Source organism: Meriones unguiculatus, chromosome 17, assembly GCF_030254825.1.
Source record: "Meriones unguiculatus strain TT.TT164.6M chromosome 17, Bangor_MerUng_6.1, whole genome shotgun sequence".
In the NCBI taxonomy this organism is placed as follows: Eukaryota; Metazoa; Chordata; class Mammalia; order Rodentia; family Muridae; genus Meriones; species Meriones unguiculatus.
In genome coordinates this window covers 86,987,667-87,013,007 of record NC_083364.1, presented here as the reverse complement: position 1 = coordinate 87,013,007, position 25,341 = coordinate 86,987,667, and the positions used below count along the sequence as shown (strand labels likewise).

The window sequence follows — 25,341 nt, the reverse complement described above, 5'->3', positions numbered from 1 at the left end:
GTAAAACACTATAAACCAGAAAGATCCTAGGCTGAGCCACTCCATGATTAATGGGGTGGTATTGGTATTGAATGATACGCCAAAGAAACAAGAAAGCCACTTTAATGAAAGAACGCTTATTTTCTTACAAGTTTGCTTTTCATTACGATTTTACTGTGGCTTCTTGATTAAAAATTCCCAGCGTCCAGAAAAAGGAAAAAAAAAAAAAAGCAGTATGTTTATTTCAAAGATACTGTTTCTGTTGTCTTTCCCTAATAATCCGGTTGATGTGGAAGCTGATTACAAAGCTAAATGGTTTAAAGTAGACTATTTACAGCCCTTCTCATGACAAAATAGAATCGTCAGTACTGTTTGAGAACTACTAAGAATCCTGTGGGTAATTGTCAGTCAAGAAAGAGTATTGGTGGGAGGCTGATGCTTGAGGAGGTGGAGGAGAAGACCAGCCTGGGCTGCCCAGCTGGAGAGACTGGGCCAGGTGGGGGATGGGCTGGGAGTGAGAGGACCAGAGAGACAGAGACAACAAGTTCTTAATAAATGACAGAGAGCACTATTTACTTTATTCTAGCCTTGCTTGATTTTTAATAAAGAGACTGCTGAGCGCATGTAGACTTTACAGCTGATTTAGGCATTTGGAAACATGTGCTCATATGGTAGACAGACATGAGGACCTTCCTTGGTTGGCTTTATTATAGCCTCAAAGCCAGTCTGTTGTCCCCGGTATCATTAGCTGAGTGTTTGATTTGTCTTTAGCTACCATTATCTAAATGGGTATCTTTGACTCCCTCTGAGGAAGACAGTCATTTTTGCAAAATAAAACCACTAATTCCATGCACGAAAATGTCGAGTCTGGTGCAGAAATCCACACACAGTGATTGTGGCCTTGGAATGGAGAGGTACAAAATACTTCTGACAGAGTGGGGTCTTTGTTGAACTGTCTCCAGACAGCAATGGCAGGGAATGCCGTCAGATATTCAGGTCCCCAGGTGGTCTTTGCAAAGAGGGTAGGAAACCTTTAACAGATGAACTTACCCAAATTGGCAATGCTGTTCTTTATATACGTTTATGGGCATCATGGCATGAGGTCACTTTTTCTGACTCAGGAGTTTAAGTAAGACATCAACAGATTATGTCATTAAGAAGACCTGTGGAAGTCAACAATAACGTCATGTATATATAAATGTCTCAAACATTCCTTCTGGCGCTATTTTCACATAGACATTTCCAGCGCCCAACAGGGAAGAAGCCACTAGCAACACTCAGAAAGTACACTGTCCAAGAAGAACAAATGTCAAAAGGCTTTGTGTTTTTATTGGTTTGGCTTTGATTTTTTTAACAAAAAAAAAAAAAAAAAGACAAAACAAAAACAGCAACCACCATCTATCCAGAAAGGCAAATTGTTGACACTAGAATCTATAATTCAACACAGTGTATTGATTTGCTTTTCCATGCTCTGCATGGACACTGGAAGTCATCAGCTGAATTAAACATCACCCTCATTGTGGTGACTCACCATGGATCATTGGTTATTTTTTGTTTTTGTTTTTTAAGCAAATTGATAAAGTCTTATTTTTTCAAATCCTTGAACCATTTCAATTTACATCTTTGCTTTTTATTTTTATTATTGTTGTTAAGTTGTGTGAGGTCTTTGTTTATTCTACACACTCTTACCAGATAGATGATTTGCAAACGTTTTACCCATTCCATAGGCCTTTTTTTTTTAACATTCTTTGCAAGTATTCTTTTCGATATTCAGTTTCTTGTTGTTGTTATTTTGTTTTGTTTATTAATTGAAGCTGAAGTCTAACTGATTAGTTCTTTGTTTTTCACTGTTGGTTTGGTAACATATAGAAGAGGCTACTGTGCAATCCCACGATCACAGTTTATACCTGTGTTTCCTCTAAGAAAACACAGGTTTGTTTGGAGTACTAACTAGTTAAGGGTCTCGGTCCATCTTTTTGACACGGATACCCAACATCTCATCACTGTGTTGAAAAAAAAATTCTTCCCAATTAAAAGACCATTGTACCATGTGTGAATTCTGTTACCCCAATTTCCTGACTATTTTTACTGTCCATCTACACCACTTTGATCATTGTAACTTTGTGGCTAAGTTTTGAAACTGGCAGGTATGAGTTCTGTTGGCAAGTTCTATACTTTTGTTTGTTTGATTGGTTGTTAAGATTACTTTCCACTTTGGTTTTTATGTCTTTCTCAGAACTTGTTTAAGAGGTATGGATTTCTCATTACTATGACAAACATCTAACAGGAGCAACCTGAGGGGTTTATTTCAACTAGTAGTTGAAGTGTGCAGTCCAGGGTAGCTGGGAAGTTGTGGAGGCTGTGGGAGCACAAGGCAGCTGGCCTCACAGCTGTCCCGGTTAGGAAGCAGGGTAAGACAAACGCTGGTGCTCAGAGTGCCTCGTCCTTCTACTCAGTCCCAGATCCTGCTCCTGGGATAGTGCCACCATGCCCACATTTAAACTGGGATTCCCGCCTCAGGTAACTTCCTCATAGACTTGTCCAGAGGCTTGTCACTAGGTCATTCTAGATACTGTCAGGTTTACAGTATTGACCATAACCACATTCTAATGAATCTATGCATAGATCGATTTGCAATGTATCGTTGTTACCAATTCCCCCATTCTTAGCGTGTAAATGTGTAGGGGCACAGAGTGGGGTACATGTGTGCGAGTGCATGTGGAGGCCAAGGCCAACACTGGCCAGCGTTTCTCTTCCATTCTGCTTGTGTACTGTTCCTTAGTCCCCAAGCGCCGGGGCTGTGGGAGGGCCGCCAGATCCATTCAGCTTTTTCTTAGATTCTGGAACTCACACTCTGTTCACACTTCCAGCAAGCTCTTTGTGTGCTGAACCATCTCCCCAGACTCCTTAATATTTTCAATAAGAATTAATTAAACAACTCGGTGCTAGAGCAGTGTCGGCTGTGAGGTGATTCTAACTTGGGCCCACTGAAGAAGGTAAATATTCAGAAGCAGCAGAATTCATGCTTCCATCTTTTACTCCATACCTCAGTAAAGTTCCAAAGATTTCTGTGATCTTTGTGTTAAGCTGTGCTGGCCATGCTACATGAGCAGTTCTGTCTGTTTTCGTGCAGTCGCTTACTTCTTTGTGGTAGGGAGCATCTCACACAGGTGGGTGACGCCTGAGGCAGCCTCTCCCACGCCAAGCTGCTGAGTCTTACAATGATGCAGGGAGTCATTTTCTCAACTTGCCAGCGCTTATGTATGGCGCTGTGATTTGAAGCAAAGTCAAGAAAGAAGCCCTAACGAAAAATGAGTGGGGTGTGAAATCAGACCACAGTGGTCGTGGCAAGATGGTTTTCTGGCATGGAGCACTGCAACAGATGTGTCCTGCTTTTTTTATTTTTATTTTTTTTCCTAGAGTCTTAGGAACAACTAATGGTTTTGGACTGTAACAAGAGCTGGTTATTCTGTTTTTCACAAGCAGCTGCCTTCAAAGTTTTTTTTTTTAAGGGGAAAAAAATTATAATGTTATTTGCCACCCAGAATATGGAAATGAGGCCAAATTAATTTTGAAGTATGCTTCCACAAGGATTAACTGGGAATGAGATGAATGTTTGCATGTGAGTCAGAGTTGGGAAGGAATGTTAATTTGCCTCTTGCTGTTCTGCTCAGAAACAAATTTTGCAATGTATTCACTGAGTAAGCCTCATTATTCTTTGTTAATAGCTCTTTTGTCGGGTGTCTTCTGCAAACACTGTTAGGTAGGAAATCATAAACAGGACTGGAGTGATAGGTTCCCACCTCCCATGTTGGCCTGCGTGTAACTCCAGCTCCCAGGGATCTCATGCCCTCTTCTGGCTGTCATTGATGCATGCACACATACACACACCATTACATTTTAACTCGTGGGTCAACCTGTTAACCTATTCTGTTCTGAGACCTGTTCAAAGAAATGCTGATTCCATATGTGTCAAAACATTATTCATGCTGGGCATATTAGTGTACACAAATAATCCTATCACTTGGGAGATTCAAACAGAAGGATTCTTGAATGCACGGCCAGCCTTGAATATACTAGGAAGTCCTATCTCAAAAAAAAAAGGGAATTTAAAAAAAAAACAAACAACAGTATCTGCAATGTCTTCTAGACTTGGGAACAACCTATGTTGTCAATGGGCAAAGTCTAGTTCGTTTCAACCACTGTTGATTGATAGAGGATGCACTGGCTAAGGCAAGGAATTTATTAGCCATTTAATGCATTTAACTCTTTGAAGATGTTGCTGACTTGCATGTGGTCATAAAAGTGTTAGCTATGTCTTGTGCTTGAAGTAGCCTCTGGCCCCTATGGAATTACCTTCTCCCTGTCTTTGCTTTTGCTTATGTGGCATTTAGATGGATCTTCTCACACTGAGACAAGGTAATCAGTTGTGTCCCTGAGTCTGCAGCTTCCCCTGTGACAATTGAACTCTATGCAACTGCTCAGTGGGCCAGTTGTGAGACCAGAGACGTGGTTGTCCTAAACAAGGAAAGTGGCCAGGTAAAATTCTGGCCTTGGCACACCAATTGTGTCTGCTCTTCCTGAGGTTGTAATAGTCAAGTGACACTTTCCAGTAACACAAGTCACTTTTGAAAGGAAGGAACTTCTGGGTACAAGAGTAGTGCAAAGTTAAGAGTGTAAAAGGGACCTAAGCATGTTGATGTGATCATACTTACTGCCATTGTATAGTGTTTTTATTTAGGAAATAGTGAAAAGCAAACCAAATTTCACATTCAAAAAAGGTTTGGAGGATTTTTGGTTTTGTGTGTGGCCATTTGTCTGCATGTATGTGTGTATGTGTATCATATGCCTGGTGCCTGTGAAAGCCAGAAGAGTGTCAGATCCCTTGGAATTGGCATTACAGAGGGTTGTGAACTGCCATGTGGATGCTGGAAACCGAATCCAGGTCCTCTACAAGATCACCAAGTACTACTGACCACTAAGCCATCTCACAGGCCCCGTAGGCTTTTTTTTTTTTTAATTTTTTTAAGAGAGTTAGATATTTGAAATTCAAAATTAATTCTTATTTTAAAAATACTTAATTCCATTTTATAATGATTGAGTCTTAGAAAGAATTAAATTGAGAGTCTTCTTAAATGGAAGCTAATATCTTTTCTAGAAAGGAAGGTTACTAAACATACTCATTCTGATGTGATATAAAAGAACTAGCCCATGTCTAGCTGGGCATTAAAATAAATCATTCTGTCATCTTTCTTTGTTATAGTGAAACTTTTCTAAGAACTCTAGGTAAATGAAGTACTTCATGCTACAAGTTTCCAAAGATTTCAATAACAGTTCTCCAAAGTTTTATTTGTGAAATGTAGTTTCTGGTTACAGTTCTAAGTGTAGTCTTCTAATAGTAAATATCTGTTGCCCAATACAAAGAAAATTACCTTTAGTGTTGCCACTGAGGTGTCATTAGGTGAATGACAGCTTTTAGTTATTATTCTTCATTATTTAAAAGAAGTTTTAATATGTATAAATTTAAGAAGACTTACATATAAATTATAAACATATGTAGAACTAGATATAATATATATATATATATATATATATATATATATATATATATATATATGACTTACCAAAAATGATATGTAGGGCTGGGAGGCTGGGATGTGTCATACTTAGTTAAGAGAGTACTTCCTAGCCTGTGTGAAGCTTAGGGTTCAATCTCCAACACCGCCCAACATTTGCCATGATGGTACAATACCTCTAATGTCAGCGCACAGGTAATGAAGACAGAGGGATCAGAAATTTAAGATCTTGGCTACATAGTGAGGCTAGGTCAAGATTGCATAAAACGTTATCTTAAAAAAAAAGTTTATGAATGTATATTGCCATCATTTTGCCATTGTGAATAACAAGAAGATCCAAGAATTAATCAAGGGCATACATCATCAATAAGTTATATATTGACTACCTACAATATTCCAATTCTGTCAAAGGTATAGGGCATAGTCTTTCTTACGCAGATAACATTAGAATAATGTAGAGTCAGCTTGGAGAGATGTCAGCTCAACGCCGGGACAAGGCGTTGTTCTCATTAAGGCAATCGGTACAGGCTGATCAGCTATCACTAGGTGGTCTCATCTAGTTCTTACGCCTAATGTCACCTAATGAGGATTACTAGAGCAAGAGGGAACCTTGCTTTTCAACTGGTCCAGCCACATTAGTTCAAAGGTATTGGCCATGCATCACATCTGGTCAGTAGCCCACAGACTGATTCATTTCATTGTTTTTGATCCAAAGGTGCTTACTTAGCGCTAATGCCAAATCCAAAGCTGGATTTGGGAATAAAATAAGTAGCTTTAGCATCTTTTCATTGGAAGTGTCATGGGCTGAAGAAAAGTCTCTCTTTTAGCAAGATCTTTGCACACTTACAACTGCGTTAAGGTAGTGAAGCAGGGTACATTTTATAGAACATGCAGGTGTGTCATTTTCCATTTGCTCAGAACTCTTATGCCAAAATAGGACAAATGTACCTTCTTCTGTGTGGTTGCCACTGTTAGAGATTTTCTGTACAAAAAAAGCTGACATTTCTGTGGTTCATGATATCATAATCCTCAGTGATGACTTCACCGGTTATCTGCTAGGGACCAGGCAACTGTGCTCTGCAAATGTTTGTGGCCAGAGTCTCTGGCAGACAACATGTAAGTGTTGTGTATTGTTGCTGGCCATTAGAACAGACCTGTGAAGTGGCCTCCCCTGCCAGCCAAAGGAGGTTGCTCCTCCAGGATCTTACATATGCTGTGTGAGCTTAGAGCTTTCATACATAACTGTGTAAAAGTGAAGGAACATTTCCTAATATGCTACTGTCTTCCCCTCTTGTTTATTAGAGTAGGTGGTGTCAAGAGAAATGGGTTCTACTTATTCTTTGAGTTTCTGTTTGTTTCATTGTACTTTCCGTATCTTTTATCCAAAATACCTGGGATTAGAAATGTTCTAGATTATCTTTTTTAGGTGTATAGATTTCATTATGTTTATCATATCTTATAGGTCTATATCAGTGAGTATATCCCATGTTTGTCTTTCTCCTTCTGGGATATTTCACTCAGAATGATCTTTTCTAGATCCCACCATTTGCCTGCAAATTTCATGGTTTCCTCCTTTTTGATTGCTGAGTAGTATTCCATTGTATAAAAATACCACAATTTCTGTACCCATTCCTCCATTGATGGACATCTGGGTTGTTTCCAGGTTCTGGCTATTACAAATAGAGCTGCTATAAACATGGTTGAGCAAGTGTCCTTTTTGTGTACTTGAACAAACTTTGGGTATATACCTAGCAGTGGTATAGCTGGGTCTGGAGGAAGCATATTCCTATTTGTCTTAGAAAGCGCCAGATAGCTTTCCAGAGTGGTTGTACCAGTTTACATTCCCACCAGCCGTGGAGGAGGGTTCCCCTTTCTCCACAACCTCTCCAGCATGTGTTATCGCTTGAGTTTTTCATCTTGGCCATTCTGATGGGTGTAAGGTGATATCTCAGGGTTGTTTTGATTTGCATTTCCCTGATGGCTAATGAGGATGAGCATTTCTTTAAGTGTTTTTCTGCCATTCGATATTCCTCTACAGAGAATTCTCTGTTTAGCTCTGTTCCCCATTTTTTAATTGGATTACTTGGATTGCTGCTTTTCAGCTTCTTTAGTTCTGTGTATATACTGGATATTAGTCCTCTGTCAGATAAAGGGTTAGTGAAGATTCTTTCCCAATCTGTAGGCAGTCGTTTTGTTTTTATGACGGTATCCTTTGCTTTACAGAAACTTTTCAGTTTCATGAGGTCCCGTTTATTGATTGTTGCTCTTAGAGCCTGTGCTGTTGGTGTTCTGTTCAGGAAGTTGTCTCCTGTGCCAATGAGTTCTAGGCTGTTCCCCACTTTTTTTTCCAATTGATTTAGGGTATCTGGTTTTATGTTGAGGTCCTTGATCCACTTTGACTCAATCCTCGTTTAGAAAGACAGATGGGATGTGCATTGAACGTATGACAGGAGTCTACTGAGCGTATCTGAAAGACTCTAACTAGCAGTGTTTTCAAAGCAAAGACTCATGACCAAACCTTTGGCAGAGTACAGGGAATCATAAGAAAGAAGGGGAGTTAGTCTGATGGGGAAAGGATAGGAGCTCCACAAGGACCAAATATATCTGGGCACAGGGTCTTTTCTGAGACTGACATTCAACCAAGGACCATGTATGGATATAACCTAGAACCTCCACTCAGATGTAGCCTGTGGTAGCTCAGTAACCAATTGGTTTCCCAAAGTGAGGGGAACAAGGACTATTTCTAACAGGAACTCAATGACTGGCTCTTTGGTCTCCCCACCCCCAAAGGGAGGAGCAGTCCTGTTAGGCCACAGAGGAGGGCTTTGCAGCCAGTCCTGAAGATACCTGATAAAACAGGATCAGATGAATGGGGAGGAGGTCCCCCCTATCAGTGGACTTGGAAAGGGGCACGGTGGAGATGAGGGAGGGAGGGAGGGAGGGAGGGACTGGGAGGGAATGAGGGATCGGGACACGGCTGGGATACAGAGTTATAAAATGTAACTGATAAAAAAAATAAAAAATAAAAAAAATAATTAATTAATTAAAAAAAAGAAATGTTCTAGATTTCAAAGTTTTTCAAATTTGGGGCGTAATGATACCAATTTTAACTATTGTCTTTAGTCCAAAGATCTGAAATTCTATATAAAGCTATGAAAGCTTTAGATTTCAGAGCTTCCTACATGTAAAGTCTCAGGGCAGCCCGTGATAGAAATAGTCTGAGGATACCAGTGAGAGCAGCAGTAACCCTAAAATTTCCTGCTAAGAACCAACCTGAGCCATTTCCAGACTGCTGCTGGCAATGCCCGTAATGCTAAGCTAAATGGGGAGAAGCTGTCTCAAGAAAAATACTAGGTGGGGACCAAGGGAGAGATTCTGTAAGCCAGTAGTCAGGCCTGTCAGGATGCACTTAGAGCTGAGCCCGTGTTTCCTTTCCCTCTGGCAGCGAGCCAGTGTCTCCCTTCTGGAGTGGCTTTTTTTCTCGCACACTTAAGCAGAAGCCTTCTTACACCTGAAGATAAAGCACCTCCTTCATTCAGGTGCAGAGGGAAAACTTAAGCCAGGGCAATCTGAAGATTGCTAAAAACACAGCCTGTCCTTTGATAAACAGGGAGCCATCGCCCTGGAAGTCAAACACTGGCTGAAAATGTGGGAAAAGTTTGGCGGTCCGTTCTCTTTGATGTGGAGAGAGAAAAGCTGGCTTCCTTTCCCACGTTCAGCAAGGGTCTGCGTCCACCCGCTGCTGACAGCTCTTCAAGGGAACTTGAAAGTGGTGCGGAACCCTCACAGGTTGCAGATTAAGGATCTAGGGTGATTAAGTAGTTTGATCAAAATCAGAGACGAAAAATGGTCAGGGGTCAAGGGCTTCTTCATATCTTGCCAAAGTTCTTCCGAAATCAAAGTGAGTCTTTAAATTCCTGGGGTGTGGATAAATGAGATACCTTTTCCTTTAAAGAAAAGTGGCCACGCACAATTGGGAGCCCTTTGTAGACATCTGAGTGTTCAAATACGGCCTTGTTTCTAGAGCTTGAGGCAAAAGCTGGCAGGTTCCTGGGAACTAGAGTGTTCATTCTGACACACCATCTCTGCATGTCTGTCCCTCACTGCACAGACAGCAAACAGTATTTTTCAGGATCTCAGTTCAGTTGCTGTAAGTACTTGGATCTGAAAGTCTCACTTAGAACGCACTTAGGAAGAAAAGTCACTCTCTGTGGAAATGATATCCTGGAAGTCATCATGTCTCAACTTACACTAGGGACCAAGTAAAGTATAATCTGGAAGAGTTCTTGTTTAAAAATATTGGATCTTGGACTCCACCTCATACTCACAGAAATCCGCTTATTCTCTACTGCCCACAATTCTTTAAAAATTCAGGAGTTTTAAAACTCATGTTTATATGTGCTGGTAAAAATACAAGTTTTTTTAGGAATATATTTTTGACACAAAAAATTGAAAGGCCTGATTAATTTATCCTGAGACGTTAGCCACATGAATTTCTATCAGTGTTACATACAGTCTCTGACTTAGTGGTAAGGAGAAAGTAATGCACGTGGATACAATCCCCACCTCAGGTTTCAAGTTGCAGTCCTTCCTAGATTGCTTCATGTGGTGTGGACATACAGCTGTGTGTGCAGCTTTTAGTCCTTGTCTTCATCAGGGTTACTATTGTGATAAAACGCCATTACAGCTTTGGGAGGAGAAGGTTTGTTTAGCTTCTGTTTCTCATCGAAGGAGTGAGGACAGAAACTCAGAAAGGGGCAGGAGCTGATGCAGAGGCCATGGAGGGCTGTTGCTCACTGGTTTGCTCCCCTGGCTTTCTCAGTCTACTTTCTTATAGAACCCAGGACTACCTGCCCAGGGATGGCCTCACCCACAATGGGCTGTGTGTAAGAAAAGATCCTACACACAGGCTTGTATATAGCCTAATCTTACAGAGGTATTTTCTTAATTGAGGTCCCAGCCTCCCAGATGGCTTAAGCTTGTGTCAAGTTGATATAAAACTCAACAGCAGACTTCACACAATCAGAAAGATGACCAGCAACAGCCCACATTGTCTTGTCTTGAGCTTTTCCGTTCGGTGGACTAGGTGTAGCCAGGGAGTGTTTGGCTAGGAATGTTTTCAACTACAAAAGGATCATGAAGCTGTATTCCTATTATCCACAACAGCATGTATTTCCAGGAGCCCACTGCATAAAATATTACAGAGAAAGGGTATTTACTTTGAAGTTTGAATACAGCTTTGTTAGGAGGCGCAGTGTTGATGTTGCAAGTCATAGTTCAAGTCATTGGCATAAATTGCTTTTCTCTTTGTTTTGGTTCTGTGTGCATGTGTGTGCTTTTCTACATGTGTAGGGCCAAAGACAATATCAGGTTGTTTCTTAGCTCTTCCAACCTTCTGTTTGAGGTAAGGTCTCTGATTGGTCTGCAACACACCAACTGGACTAGAAAGGCTGGCAATACAGCCTTATAAGCACAAACAACACTACACCTCTTTCTCTCTTTGTGTCTGTCTGTCCATCTCTCTGTTCCTCTCTCCCTCCCTTCCTTTTCTCCCTTCCTTCTCCCTCTCTCTCTCTCCTCTCCCCTCTGTGGGGTGGGGAGGGAATATGACATAAAACTCACTCTTGTGTGTGTGTGTGTGTGTGTGTGTGTGTGTGTGTGTGTGTGTGTGTTTACTGGCCACAGAACTCAGGTCCTTTTCTACCAACCACGCCCCCAGCCAGCCCTAACTACTTATTAACTTCAATTACTGTTATCTAAGGAGAATAAACAGTACAAGCATAGGGCTGGCAGGCTTCACTCTCAGAACTCTTCCCCTACTTGCTAGCTCTTGAGAAAATTTGAACCTGCTAGTAGTCTCTTTAGATCATTTTTCCCCATTGCTCCTGATTCTTCACTTTCTATCACTGATTTCACCATAGAAATCATCTACGTAGGCAGCCTTCAAATCCAAAATAATTTAATAAGAGCCAAAAGGGAAAATAAATGGTATGCCAGAGTTACCAGCATTGTAAAGGATACTTGTCTGAATCTTGGACTGACAGCCTAGTGTCAGCTCAAGAACTATGTGTCACTTAGAGAATGGACAACAAAAGAGCAGCAGAAAAGGCATGCTGGCTACCAACACTAGCTGCCAGTCCCCAGGGGGCATCTCACTCTGTTAAGCAGTCACATGTGTATGTTTCAGATTACAAAGGAAAACCCTGTAAACCCTTTTCATTGTTTCCTGAAGTGACAAGGACTAAAACTCAAATACCAGCTCTTCTTTCGTCCTGAAAACAAATAGATCTCCTGACTGGACATGTCCCAGATATGCGAGGACATTAGGAATGTCCCTCCACCCATGGTGAAGCGAGACATGGGAAACACTTGGAATGGGGCAATAAAAAATAAGATAATTTCCTTGTCTTCACAGCTGTACAATAATTTTTAGCTGTGTAGGTATTCAGGCATGTGCCTGTCATCTCAGTAGTTCCCAAATTCAAAGCCACCCTAGCTACGTGGTGAGTTCCAGACCAGACTGGGCTATATATTAAGATTCTGTCTCAAAGGAAATGAAACAAAAAGAAAATTTTTTTTCAAAGTCTTTTTCTTGCATATCCAGAGTGAGCAGGTGTAATTTAACCTCATCCTCCAGCTGTCACCTTTTCATGAACACAGAGAAGAAAGAAAATGGAATCTCTTAGAAAAGTCATTTAGATCTTTGCTCTTTCTTCCTCAGTATGGCTAGATGGGTGCATTAGTGACCTGGGCTCCTGTGAGAGTACCTGTGTTTGCATTTACCTCCTCCAGACTTCAGGTATAAACATACACACGCACACGCACACGCACACACCACCTTTCACCTCATAAGAGATAGTTTATTCTGAAGCTAAATATGTCTAGCAAAGGCCTGGAACACAGACTTAAGTTACTCCAAATTTCATCTTCCAACCTGAAGCAGTTTTATGAAGTTCTTAATAGTAACCAAATAAAGAAAGCCGTAACTGAAAAGACTTTCTAACTCATCTGTGGAAACATCAGGTAGGAGAAAAGCAGAGGAACCACAGCTCTAAGGCCTCAGATGCCATCTGAGAGCAGCATTCTTAGCTTTTTGATTGGTTGGAAACTAATTCTGTTTGTAAATTCCAAGGGATTTACAAGAAGAAGCCGCATCCTCAGGTATGGAGAAAGCAGTAGAAATGGCTGATACAGGTGCTCTAGAGCACCCAAGGTAATTGGCTCTGGACATTCCAAAGTTTTCAGGCTCACTGTGGTTCTCATCAGTTACTCAGCCTTACAGAAGGATCTGTAGAACTTTTTTTCACAATCCCCAAGGGTGTGTTAATTGTCTTGGAACGTGGCAATTAGGATTAGATGGGAGCTCCATGTTCCTAAGATCTACATATAGAAGCTTGCCCTTCCTCACAATTGCAGCCATTCTCCTCTGTGATGACCCAGCAGGAGGTCCCTTGCCACATACAGGTCTTTGCTCTCTACCTTCAGAGCGTTAATCAAAGACTTCTTCTGTCTCTGTCTCTATCTTAGAAAGAAAACAAGTATTTTGTTGTTGTTGTTGTTTTTGTAAACTGAGAAGAAAACAGTAGAAAGTAACAGAAGAAGAGAAGAAGCCCCTGAAGAAACTTCTTTATTCCTTCTCTGGTATTCAGTTATGGGGAAAAAAAAAAAAGACAACAACCAAAAAGAAAACCCCAAAAAACAACAAACAAACAAACAAAAAAATGGCCTCAGGCTTGAGGTAGTGGCACATATTTATAATATCAGCCACTCTGGATATTGAAGGAGGAAGATCCTGGGTTCTGGGCAAACCTGAGAGCTATATTATGAGTTGCTGTCTCAAGGAAATATTACAGTTTGAATAGCTTAAAAATAAAAGTTAATTTTCTCATGGTTTTGGCGCATTGAAGTTCAAGATCATGGAGCCAACATGCTGGTCTTTTAGGAAGGCCTCCTTGGTTTCTGCATGACACCTTTTTGTTTCATCATGCTGTGAGCGAGGATCCAGGAGGTCCAGAGGATGCCCACAGGAGGTCCACGCGTGCTGGAACAAAGAGTTTGCCCAGGGATACATGAATAGTGATAGAAACAGACTTTTCATTGCGATAAAGAAAGCCATTTTCAGGATGGAACTGGGCTAGAGATCAGGGCACAGGTGGGCAGGAGCTCAAAGCACAGTCCCGACTTCTCTGGTCTTTCTAGATCATGTATGTAGCACACACCTCCCATATTAGGACATCAAGGAATTTTTCCTGTGTGTGCATGCTTTTTGCTTACATACAGCTACCCTGGAAGGGTTGGAGGTTGACCTCATGCCATGGGTTTCTTTTATACACTGATCTTGATTTTTTTTTTCCATAAAAGCCTTTCTTTGAAAGAAAAATATCTTTGATGTCTCCTCACCTTCAGAGTCCAGTCACCCTGTGACAATATTTAACATCAGTTCTTGCCTTAAATGGCTCTTCTCAAGATGTTTACCTTGAGGATTAAGGCTTAAATGTATTTCATGGGGGATACAGTGCAGCCCCTGGCACATAGCTATGTCAGTCTTTTGGATAGGTCTGATGTATTTCCTCTCCATTGCTCCTCATCCATTACTAACTCAACTGTACATGTTCTTTATCTAAAAATTATTCACAGAAGCCATGAAATGTATTATTACTGTTCGTTTTTAATTCTTTGATGTTTTGAATTGACATCACTTCCCCCTTTCCACTCTCCAACACCTCCCTCCCCCTCCATGCTCCCAGTCTTAAGTTGGTAGTCTCGTCCACAGATCCAGAACAAATATCACTGCCACCATCTCCCGTACTGTGAGCCAGAGTCACAAACAGTTCAGATGCTACTTGCTGGACATTCATTCCATGCAGCACTCTGTCCCAGTCATTATAAAAAATCAACAGCATAACTTTCAGGCTGTTTGAAAATAGTTTTCTTAAGACCCAGTTTGTTCAGTGTGAGTACTAAATTGAAATCGATAGGCTAGATTTTATGGATTCCTCCAGCAGTTCCCACTTCTCTAAATGGAGTTACCTGGCACGAGTGTAGTTCTCCATCCTGGTCTCTGTGACAGCGGTGTCACAGCTCTGAGTTTAGTAAGATCTGAAACTTGCCTGGTATTTGCCATGTGTCTCGGTGCCAGGTGCTGCTCAGCTTCTCTGGCTTCCTGGGAAGGAAGTGATTTCACCTCTCTGTTTACTGGGTTCTTGAACGAGGCTGCTCCACTTCCTTGTGGCATTGAGGGGCTGACACCAGCATATAAAGTTCTCAGCCCATAGGTCAGGAAAGGAAACGGTTGTTCTCTTTAGACAGCTTTTGAAAGAGAACAGAACTCAAAGTTGGGAGTGTTCTGCCTATTGGGCTTTCTGACATTTGGAGGGAAAACAGCTACCCCCCTCCGCCATATACTCTCTTATCTCTCTTGCTGTGTCTTTGCTAGCATGATACAGTAGACAACAAAACAGACATTCTACTCCGTAGAATGACATAATCTTAAATCCATTACATCTGCAAAGTAGGTCATAGTCACTGTGTGAAGTACAAGGAACATTTCAACCAGTAGCAGTCTGTTTTCCTTCCCTTGGTTTCTGAATTTGAAGACACTTCCCCCAGTACTATCATGTTTAAATCAAACAACTAAAAGTCCTGGATCTTTGCACTCTACGTGGGAAAAAAAAATTATTTTCATATTTAATTGGTACCGAATTGTGAAAGGTTTTAAGTGCTTTGCCTTCACATGAGGCTGATAAAGGAGTGGATTTGTAAACTGTGGCTGGGTTAATTAACCAGGGTTAATTAATGTTTACCACACTGGGAAGATGAAAAGACAAGTATAAATGCACAGTAATGTGGATCATTTTTCAATTTATTGTTGAAACTTACAGTGTGTATGAGTAAGGACTCCATAAAGCACATGCATTTTTTAGAGGGATACTGGTGGGCTGTGGCAATTATGAGGAGTAAACTTCTAAGTAAATTAATTACATGTTACCAAAGACGATCACACTTTAATAGTGTTTATTTAGCAACAGGCTGTTGGTTCAAGTTGAGCTATTTGGAGAGCTGGATGAGGTGAGGAGAGGTTAACTGTGTAGACATGAAAACAGCATTTTAAAGTAATCTTGTAAAAAAATAAGTTTCTAGAATTGTATATTTCCAAGAGTGCCCAAAGAATCTTAAGTCTTGAACTAAAGCTGGGGAGTGAAGAAATTTTAAGCGGTTTTGAAGAGATTGGAATATAATCTCTCATGACTGGGTAGATATCTCTGATTGTTGACAGTTTAGGGCTGGATTCCAGGGTGCCCCATACCAGGAATTCCCAAATCCATGGATGCTCAAGCTCCTTATATAAAGTAACAGCTTTTATTTGCCTAGAACAAATATGCATCTTGTGCACTGCTCATGATGCCTAGTCCAGTGCAGACGCTCTGTCAGCAGTCCTTACCTTGCACTGTTTTGAAAACGGCATGGTAAAACCCCTGTTTGTGTTCAATACAGATACAGTGAGCGTTTTCCAAATGGTTTTGATCTGAGGGCTGGAGAGTTGGGTTAGTGGGTAAAGTACTTGCTGTTAAAGCATGAGGATCTGAGTTCAGATGCCCAGAACCATATCAAAAGCTGCAGTGTCTGCATGCATCTATCATCCCAGCCCTGGAAGGATGGACACTGGCAGATCCCAAAATGCCCATTCTAAAATGCTCCAGGTTCAATGAGAGACAAAAACAACAAAAACAGAAAGGTGATTGAGGAAAAAGGCATCCTAGCATTTGGGTGGGGTCTTTTTCTAAGCACCTTGAGGTTTTTGTGCAAAGATACTGTATCAGTTATTTCTGGCACTGGTCCAGAAGATGGTTAGATTGCTTACTATGTGAATAACCAAACTAATTAATTAATTAATTTGTTAATTAATTAATTAAAGGATGAGTAAATGAGCTCACTAAGTAAGGTTCAAGTAGTTCAGATTACTTGCATAGAGTATTTTCCACTCATCTTTGTGTACTGCGAATGCCTTCCTGAAGACAGAGAAATGCCATGCCCTACCAATCTCTTAATGCTTGGCACTTGCCATTTCCAGGCTTGGTCTCTGTCTTACTTTTCCTGTTGCTGTGATAAAATGCCCTGACCAGAGCAGCTTAAGGGAGAAAGGGTTTAACTTGGCTTGCAGTTCAAGGACACAGTCTGACAAGGCAGCAGGAGCTTGAGGCAGCTGATAGCATCTCACACACAGTGAGGAAGTAGAGGGTGAATGAATGTCCAGGCTCAGGTAACGACTCCCTTTTTTAGGCAGGAGTTCTCAAGCCCAGAGACTTGAGTTGTCCACATTTAGGGTAGGCCTACCTATCTCCATTAACCAAATCAAAATGACCTCCCGTTGGCATGCCTGGAAGCTACCCTAATCCAAATAATCCCTCTCAAGTATACCAGGAGACTTGTCTCCTTGCTGAGTCCAGATCCTGTCAAGCTGACAGTCAGCACTAGTCATCACAGTCTTCCTGGGCGCTACAAGTGAATGAGCTACTGCAGGAGAGAAAGGCCCATTGCCATAGCTAGGATAGCTTGCTGAACAGCAAGACAGTGTTAAAGACAAACAGGCCAGTGTACAGAAGAGTACAAAGGATGTGTTTAGGGTTTTTTATATATGCATAAATTAGAATTAAAGTGAGCTGTCTGTCCCAGAGATGTGTGTGGGGAAAGGAGACCATCCTCCATTATGATGACATGTATATTTAGGCGCACTTTCCACGCTGACCCTCTAATTACCAGCATACCTCATAGGCTATCTTGGTGAAATAGTCTACAGATGTTGAAGTCTTCCTTTCTACTATGGGCTCACCACTTTTGCTGACCTCTTCTTTTCGTCCTCCTGAATCATGCATCAACTGTAATCTGTTCTATGGCGCTCTCTTCCCAGCATAGCAGCGTGTTTCCATTCTGTTCATCTGCTATGGTCTTATGCAGGCCAGGCAGAGTTCTCTTTCGAGTTTGAAGGAGAACACTTGTGAGACAGGGCCCTTGCACAGCTACATTTGTGTAAGTCACACAGGACATAGCTATAAGGGACAACAATCATGGAAACACAGTGGGAGCTCCTACTGAAGATTTGTCACCAACTACACAGCTATGAACATCAGTTTTGTTTGTAGAACCTGCTTAGTTTATATCTGCTTATATTAAGACCAGGGTGATGCCATTTCACTAAAATCTGACCAAAGGAAGACACCTACCTTTATAAAGCTTGACACCTATGAGATGGTGTCTCCCCATACAGCCCAGGTTGGCCTTGAACTCCTGATTCTTCAGCTTCTACCTTCCAAGTGCTAGGATTACAGGCGTGGAAAGTACCATAAACTAAGTTAAATATACAATGGCCCTTTAGAGCTGGATTCTTCACTGTGTGGTTCATTTTCAAAGCACGTACATCCAGGTAATACACAAACACACACACACACACACACACACACACACACACATTAGAACTTTAGCCCACAAACTTTCTTTCAGAGACCATTGCTGTAGCATGTAAACTCTGCAGTCAGCTACTCAGGTTGCTAACATCCCAGGAGGATTAAGATCCCCCCTAAAGAGGTTGGAAATAAGATCAGGACCTTGGCACAGGTTCCATAAATAAACGTGGAAAGGGAAGCTTTTTAATCCGCTTTCCAAGGCCAAGGAGCCTGGCTGTGGTTTTCATTTTGATTTCTGATTAATGCTGTTGAGCTGTTTGATGTAGGAGTTTAAAAAGCCACAAGGAAACTCATCTTCGAGGTATTTCTTCTGAAACTTCAGTCTAGACCAGACGATGATATTTCAGGAAAATATCACTAGTAATGTCACAAGCAATGTACAGCTTTGGATGAATTCTCTAGGGACAGTTCCTGCCATAAGTGGACCAAACACACCCCCATTTAAAACTCTGTTTCCAAGAAACTCCTAAACAAAAATAAACCTCGATTTAGGCATGAGGCTAAACTTAGACTCTGGGTGATTATTGGGCTTGATGTATAGCTAAAAAATGAAAAAGCATAATTTTCTGAATGTCAAGGTAAACTAGGTTTGTGGGAGAATATTGCTTTGTAATGATTTCGATGGGTGTTTCCCCTCTCAGCCACTGAAGTAGCCCGGTCACTCCGCTTCACTGAGGACAAAAAATGATATTTGGCAGGCCAGCATACAACTCAAATTCAAATTGTTTAGCTTCTTTATATGTGAAGTAGAATGGTGAAGCCTACTAGGGATTTCCGTGGCCACTATAGAGTCCACTTGTATTAGTTGCTTTTCTCATTGCAGGGACAACATCTGACAAGAAACAGTTTAAAGGAGGAAGGGATTGGTTTTGGCTTCCAGTTTGAGGGGATTCATACAGCCCATGATAAAGGGGAAGGATGGCAGGAGGCAGCTGTTCACACTGCATCCAAAGTCAGGAAGCAGAAAGGGAACAGGAAGTAAGGCTGGGCTATAAAGCTTCCAAGGCCACCCTCAGAGACGGACTTCCTTAAGTGAGGTTCCACCCCTAAAGGTTTCAGCAAACTTCTATGAAAGCATCTCCAGCATGGGGCTGGGAGCTAGGGCTTCCTCCACTTCCTCATTTCCTCTACTTCCTCATTTGCACAATACCAGCCTTTCACGAGATGGAAATGTAAAAAAGTAAAAGACAGTGAGTGTTCCTGGGGGAAACAAACTACTGTTGGAAATGGACCATCAAAACAAAAATGATGGAAGACCACCTCAGGTACAGAGAGCAGCCTTGCACAGCCAAGTCCTGTTACCTGGCTGCTCTGCCCGCAAGAAACTCTGGAGCTAGTATTCTGCATTTCTTTTTCTCTTTGTGAGACAAAAATCTTGCTATGTAACTCAGGAGATCCTCAAACTTTCTATATATCCCAGTAAGCCTTGGGATATTTACTTGGGATCCTCCTATCTCAACCTCCCAAGTGCTGGGGATAAAAGCATGCATTATGACACATGTCATAATTCTGTGCTTCTATCAAGATCCCTGAGGAGACCAAAGGAGCTTGAGTTTACCTGACAGAATTTAAGTGAAGGGCCTCCGGAGACTGTCACCCAATCACCTGGAATCTTGTGGATAAAGAACACAGCATTAAGGAGTTTCAGAGGCCACGGGGACACTAATAACAGCATAGCATTAATAGTCTCAGCCAAAAGTCAGGCATGCACAAGCTCTGGTTGAGAAATCAAATCTGACCTCATAGTTCTAGTGTGGGCAAGATGCCTAGAATGGGTGCTGGCTGCTGTGTAGTGGAGCCTTTTAAAGGGGAAAATTTACAACCCTTTTGCTGCCACTTCCAGGGCACCTGGAGGCTGAGGGGTGCACAGTGTGGTGTGTGAGGCAGCAGGCTTCACTACAGTTTAAAATTACTCTGTAATTGTGTTAACAATTTCTGTCTCAAACAAAAAAACTACTGTAGGCATTATCACTGAGATGCTACTTGGAACTTGATTAGCACATAACTATAATTCTGTTCTTGGTAACTATTTGACCTGTGGAATTTAGATAAAAGCGATAGGATGTGTGTCAATTCCAAGTCTATGTCATAAAATAAAATGTAAGTATGCTTCCCTTTAAAAAAAAAAATGTCGTCTCTGAGCTTAATATAGTCATGAGCAAGCTTAGATATATAAAAACCTCAGTGATCCTCAGCACAGGCCACCAAAGCATTGTGATAAAATATTAATTTAATTGAGACAAAAGGGTAATTCATCAGAGCCACCAGCACAGTAGAAGATGGTTTCTGGTGGTTTAGCCTCCCCGAGGAATCAAAGCTCAAAATGGGCGGTGAAACAGTTGCACTGGTCCTTGCGCCGTTGGTCTCAGGCAGAATTGCCCAGCACCAATGGGTTTTCAGTGGTAAAATCCTGAGCCCTCAGTCACAGAGTAGCTGGCTGTCTTGAACGTTTTATGATCGCAAAGTAGAGTCCTGCAGGGGTAATGGTAATTCTTTTGAATTTATCCAGCTCCCTGCCCTTAAGACCATACTGAGTTCCTTGTTCCAAATGACATAGCCAAAAGTAGTTATTTCTTAATTTCCTATGCTAAAATAAGGTAATGATATGTATTTCTGTTTTGTGCACAAAGGCTAAGTGCTTTTCTGTCAACTGAAAATGAGAGGAAAGTCTTTTTTTTTTTAATATTTCAACTTTTTCCATATATTTCCTAATAGTGTTTTTGTTTGTTTTTAGGGGATTTCGATGCTTTTTTTTTTTTTAATGTATCAACATTTTACCTGCATGTATGTATTTGTACCACATGTGTCTGTGGTAGCTATGAAGTTCAGATCCCCTAGAACTGGAGTTGTGGATGGTGTGAGCTACCATATGGGTGCTGGGAACATAACCCAACCCTGTGTGTATCTCTCTCTCCCTCCCTCCTTCCCTCCCTCTTTCTCCCTCTGCCGTTCCGTGACAATAACCCACACTGTTCAGTACCACTGCTTAAGAGGCGTAGGGTAGACAGAAAGGAGCCATAAGCTACATGGTTGAAGATATGCAGGGGGCCTAGGAACACAGAAAGACTCCAGCTTCTTAGATTAATTCAGTACACAATAAGGACTCACTGAAATTGGGAGGAGTCAGTATCTGGGAAAGATCTAGATAAGACAGTCAAATGGAGATTAGTAAGTAGAGCAGCCATCAGTCAGTTTGTATTGCTTTAACAGTATCTGAGCTGGATGTGATGGTGCATTGATGTAATCTAAGAACTGGCACAGGGAGGACTATGAATTCAAAGTTATCCTCATCTACATAGAGTTTGAGCCAGCCTAGACTACTTGAGGCTGTTGTTTTAAACTAAACCAATAAAAACAACAACAAAAACCAATAGCCAGTATCTTTGCCTTGGTAGTTTATAAAATAATAATAATAATAATTTATTTCTCACAGTCCTAACTACAAGTCTAAGAAAATGCTGGAAGGCTCACTGTCTTAGAGAACTCGACCTTTCTCATTCCGCGTGCTGGCCTGCTACTGTGCCCTCCAGAGTGAACAAGCCCTGTTCCAGTCTAAATCCCCCACAACCCATGTATTGTTACTTCAGAGGGGAATAAGTTTTAATGCATGAATTTTGAGGACCATCCATTTGGTAGCAGGCAGTAAGTTTTCTGCTCAATTATCAAGGCAAAGGTAATCGGGGAGTCACAGAAAAGGGAGTGAAAGGTGGGTGAGAGAATTGGAATTGGGATTCAAATGTCGTCAGTAGTGTTAAGTATGTGTCACGGATGGTTGTGAGACTGAGAATTTGTGTGCACAAATTGCTGTGGCATAGGAAGGCAGAAGGGAGAAGAGCCAAGTCCATAGTCCAGGAGAAAGGCTCAAGGTTATAAATCCTCCAGATTCTCAGAATATGTAGAATGAGAGAGGAGAGTCAAACGGGAAGAAATAGCATTTCAGTTCTGTGCACACGTAGATCATTCCACTTTCAAGCATGGCTTGTGTTTTTAAAAGGAAAAGGTGTGGAAAGAGATCCATGAAGAAAATGTTAAGGACGCAGAGCTTTCTTTTTCCTTTTTTTTTTTTCTTTGTTTCTTTCTCTCTTTCTTTCAAGGAGGGGCAGAATCGTTCAGAGACATTATGGGGAAACAGCAAGACAATGACAAAGTTCCAAAGCACAGGAAGTGAGCGATGATAAATGCCATAGAAAACCCAAACAGACAAGAGCTCCCTCCTAGCTGGGCTTTTTTCCTTTCAATATGGACGTGTAGGCACCAATAATTATCCCAGACTATCTTGACTTCAGGGTAGTAAGTGCTAAAGAGTCAGAGCATAAGATTTATATAAAAGAAATGCCAATTTCATTTATTAAATCAGACTTTGGCTAAGTTATTGGCCATTACCTTTGACTTGGTAAGACATGAAAAAATCTAGAGATAATCTAATGAGAGCCTTTTATCTGTGTGGGAAAGGTCACTGCAAGCATCAAATATTGAATTTTAGATCAGTGCCACACTGAGTAGGTATATATTATAACTGAAATTAGACTTCAAAAGGACTAATTTGCTTAGGGTCCTATCATTTAAAATAATCTCTTGTAATAAAACTGACTCTACAGGAAGATATTAATAGCACACTTTAATTCTCTCCCTTCAAATTGTTTTAATGGGTACACATTTGAACAGAATTTTAATTTTTCCAGTAAATTGGCCTTTTTGTCAACTTAAAAGGGAATTTAAAGGATGATAGTAAAATGTTACAAGTCAAATTTTACATCCAGATTTAATTTTCCTTATGTTATCCAGCATTAGTATTAACCAGTGATTGGCTTAAAGTATATTTTAGTAAACTATTGACACAGGAATGATTGAGTGATGACATACTTAATCAAATATTATTACTACATGGTCTCTCTTTTTTTTTTTTTTAACTATAATAAAAGTGCCAGGTGGACTTTGTTGTAAGTTAACCGGAGATTCAAAAATCTTCTGGGTGTTTTGTTTTTGTTTTTGTTTTTGTTTTATCTGCTTGGATTTAATCCAGCAGGGGCGTGGGAGTTTTGTTTGTTCGTTTAAGACAGAAGCTACAGAGAAGCACGGCGGGAGCTTTCATCTCACGTCACATGGATAACGCTGGAAGGCAGAGATAGAAGGTTAGCCCAGATAGTTAGCATGGCTCTGCAGAAGTGTACCTCGAAGGACAAAGTTCCTGTTGCCTTTGGGGAAGGCAGGTGTTTTCAGAGCAAAAGGCGACAACTAAATGGAGCAGGCTGCCATCCCTAGCGCTCCCCTCACCCACCCACGTTCCCAGGAGATGGGGGGAAAGGATGTCTAGCTTCCGAAGCTGCGCCTTGCCGAGTTCCATGCTTGGCAGTGGCGCTCCACCCTGTGCTACCACGGGGCATGCCGCGGCTCCCTCAGGATCACTGGATAGATGTGGCGTCTATGGACAGGAAAAGGCGGTTAATCCTCGAGGTTTTTCACCTGGAGGAGCAAAGCAGCAGCCGGGCAGCGCCACCCCACCGTGGACCATTCTCCACGGGGTCAAAGCCCACCTGGAAAATTGCTCGCTGTGTGCTTAAGGACCTTAGCGTCTGCATGTTAGGTGGTATCCAATGACAACCCATGACACATAGCACATAGTGGGAATTGCTGCTGAAGCTGTGGCCGCTGTGAATATACGTTAACCAAGGATACGATGGGTTTGTTTAGATGAGCTGCTTCAGAAAGAGCAGAACTACTCCGACGATGTCCTGGCCAATATGATCAGTGAGCCCAGAATCAGCTACGGAAACGATGCTCTCATGCCGTCTTTGACTGAAACGAAAACCACTGTGGAGCTCCTTCCCGTGAACGGGGAGTTCAGCCTGGATGATCTCCAGCCATGGCATCCTTTCGCGGTGGACTCTGTCCCAGCCAATACGGAAAATGAAGGTAAGAGTCCCTAGCTGAAGCCGTGTGTGTGCATGTGTGCTTTGTACTGCTTCAGTCTATAAGGCATAGAGCAATCAAGGCAGGCACTTGCCATCTGCACACATACATGTTTTCCCACCAAGTAACAGCAATACTAAACTTGTTAGTGTGGTACTTAATGTATCTGTTACATGAAGATGATTTTGAATTACTCTTTAAATTTTAGTGCTATAAAGTAAATAAGCTGATACTTCATAGCGGAGATAGGAGACCTATTTTATAGGTCGCAGAGGTAACAGTTGCATGGAATACTTTTAAGAAAAGAACATGTTTGCCAGACTGGAAGTACTGCTCCTATAGCTTAGAGGACCCGTAGCATGTGTCATAATTATCCTGTGTACAGCTGTGTGCAGTCATTTCTACATTAAAAAAAAAAAACAAGTAGCAAAATGGACTGTTAATTTTTATTTCCCCTTTTCTTCATAGATTTACATACATATTTGCATATGTAGTAGCACACATCTACCAGCTGCCCAAGATCAGCCTGTACAAATATAGGGAAACTCCATCTCAAAATAAAAGTACATAATGAAACACATAGTATATGCCACATATTACTGTGTGAGAGAGAGAGAGAGAAACAGAGACAGGCAGATGGAGACAGAAATAGAGAGAAACAGCCTTTGACTCCTAGAAATCCACCTGCCTCTGCCTCCCATGTACTGGAACTTAAGGCACCAGGAAATATTAAAAAAAAAAAAATCTCATTGAGAGGTATTTTTTTGCTTCCATGATATAATGATTTTTGACTTGTGATTATCAGATTTGGGTCCAGAAGGCCCACCTTTAATGAAAAGGGGACCAAATTATTATTTTTTTTTATCAGTTACATTTTATTAACTCTGTATCCCAGCCGTGTCCCGATCCCTCATTCCCTCCCAGTCCCTCCCTCCCTCCCTCATCTCCACCGTGCCCCTTTCCAAGTCCACTGATAGGGGGGACCTCCTCCCCATTCATCTGATCCTGTTTTATCAGGGACCAAATTAAGGGCATACAATTTGACCATCCGAGAGAAGCTGGGACAGAGCCTTATACAGTGAGACAGACACTGAAATAATCTGCTTGGCTACTGATTACCTGAGAGCTCAGATTATACTAATTTCAGGAAGCTTGCTTCAGAATTAAACAGTTTCATGCTAAGCAATTTCAGTGCAAGGCAGGTATCAGAATTAAGGAACTCATGCTAGATGTTGTTTTTTGTTGTTGTTGTTGTTGTTTTTTCTACCAAAGTTCAAAGAATTAAGTTTCTCTCACACAGTGGACTTGCACACCTGGGTGATGTGGGTTTTCCACAGGGACTTTGTAGCTGTTTAGGAAACAGTATATTTTAGTTTGCTTTGCCATTTTTTACATGTTCACTACAAATTGGATGC

At 41.3% G+C, this 25,341-nt stretch overlaps 1 protein-coding gene across 4 annotated transcripts in view; it reads left to right on the top strand.

Annotated features, from left to right (window-relative positions):
• App (amyloid beta precursor protein) overlaps positions 1 to 25,341 on the top strand; it is a 226,599-nt gene that overhangs the window by 180,471 nt on the left and 20,787 nt on the right. For all 4 annotated transcript variants that reach the window (XM_021658341.2, XM_021658340.2, XM_021658343.2 and 1 more), the window contains one exon: positions 23,708 to 23,929. In XM_021658341.2, coding sequence (XP_021514016.1) covers positions 23,708 to 23,929 — 222 coding nt within the window. The remainder of the gene's footprint in view (positions 1 to 23,707; positions 23,930 to 25,341) is intronic.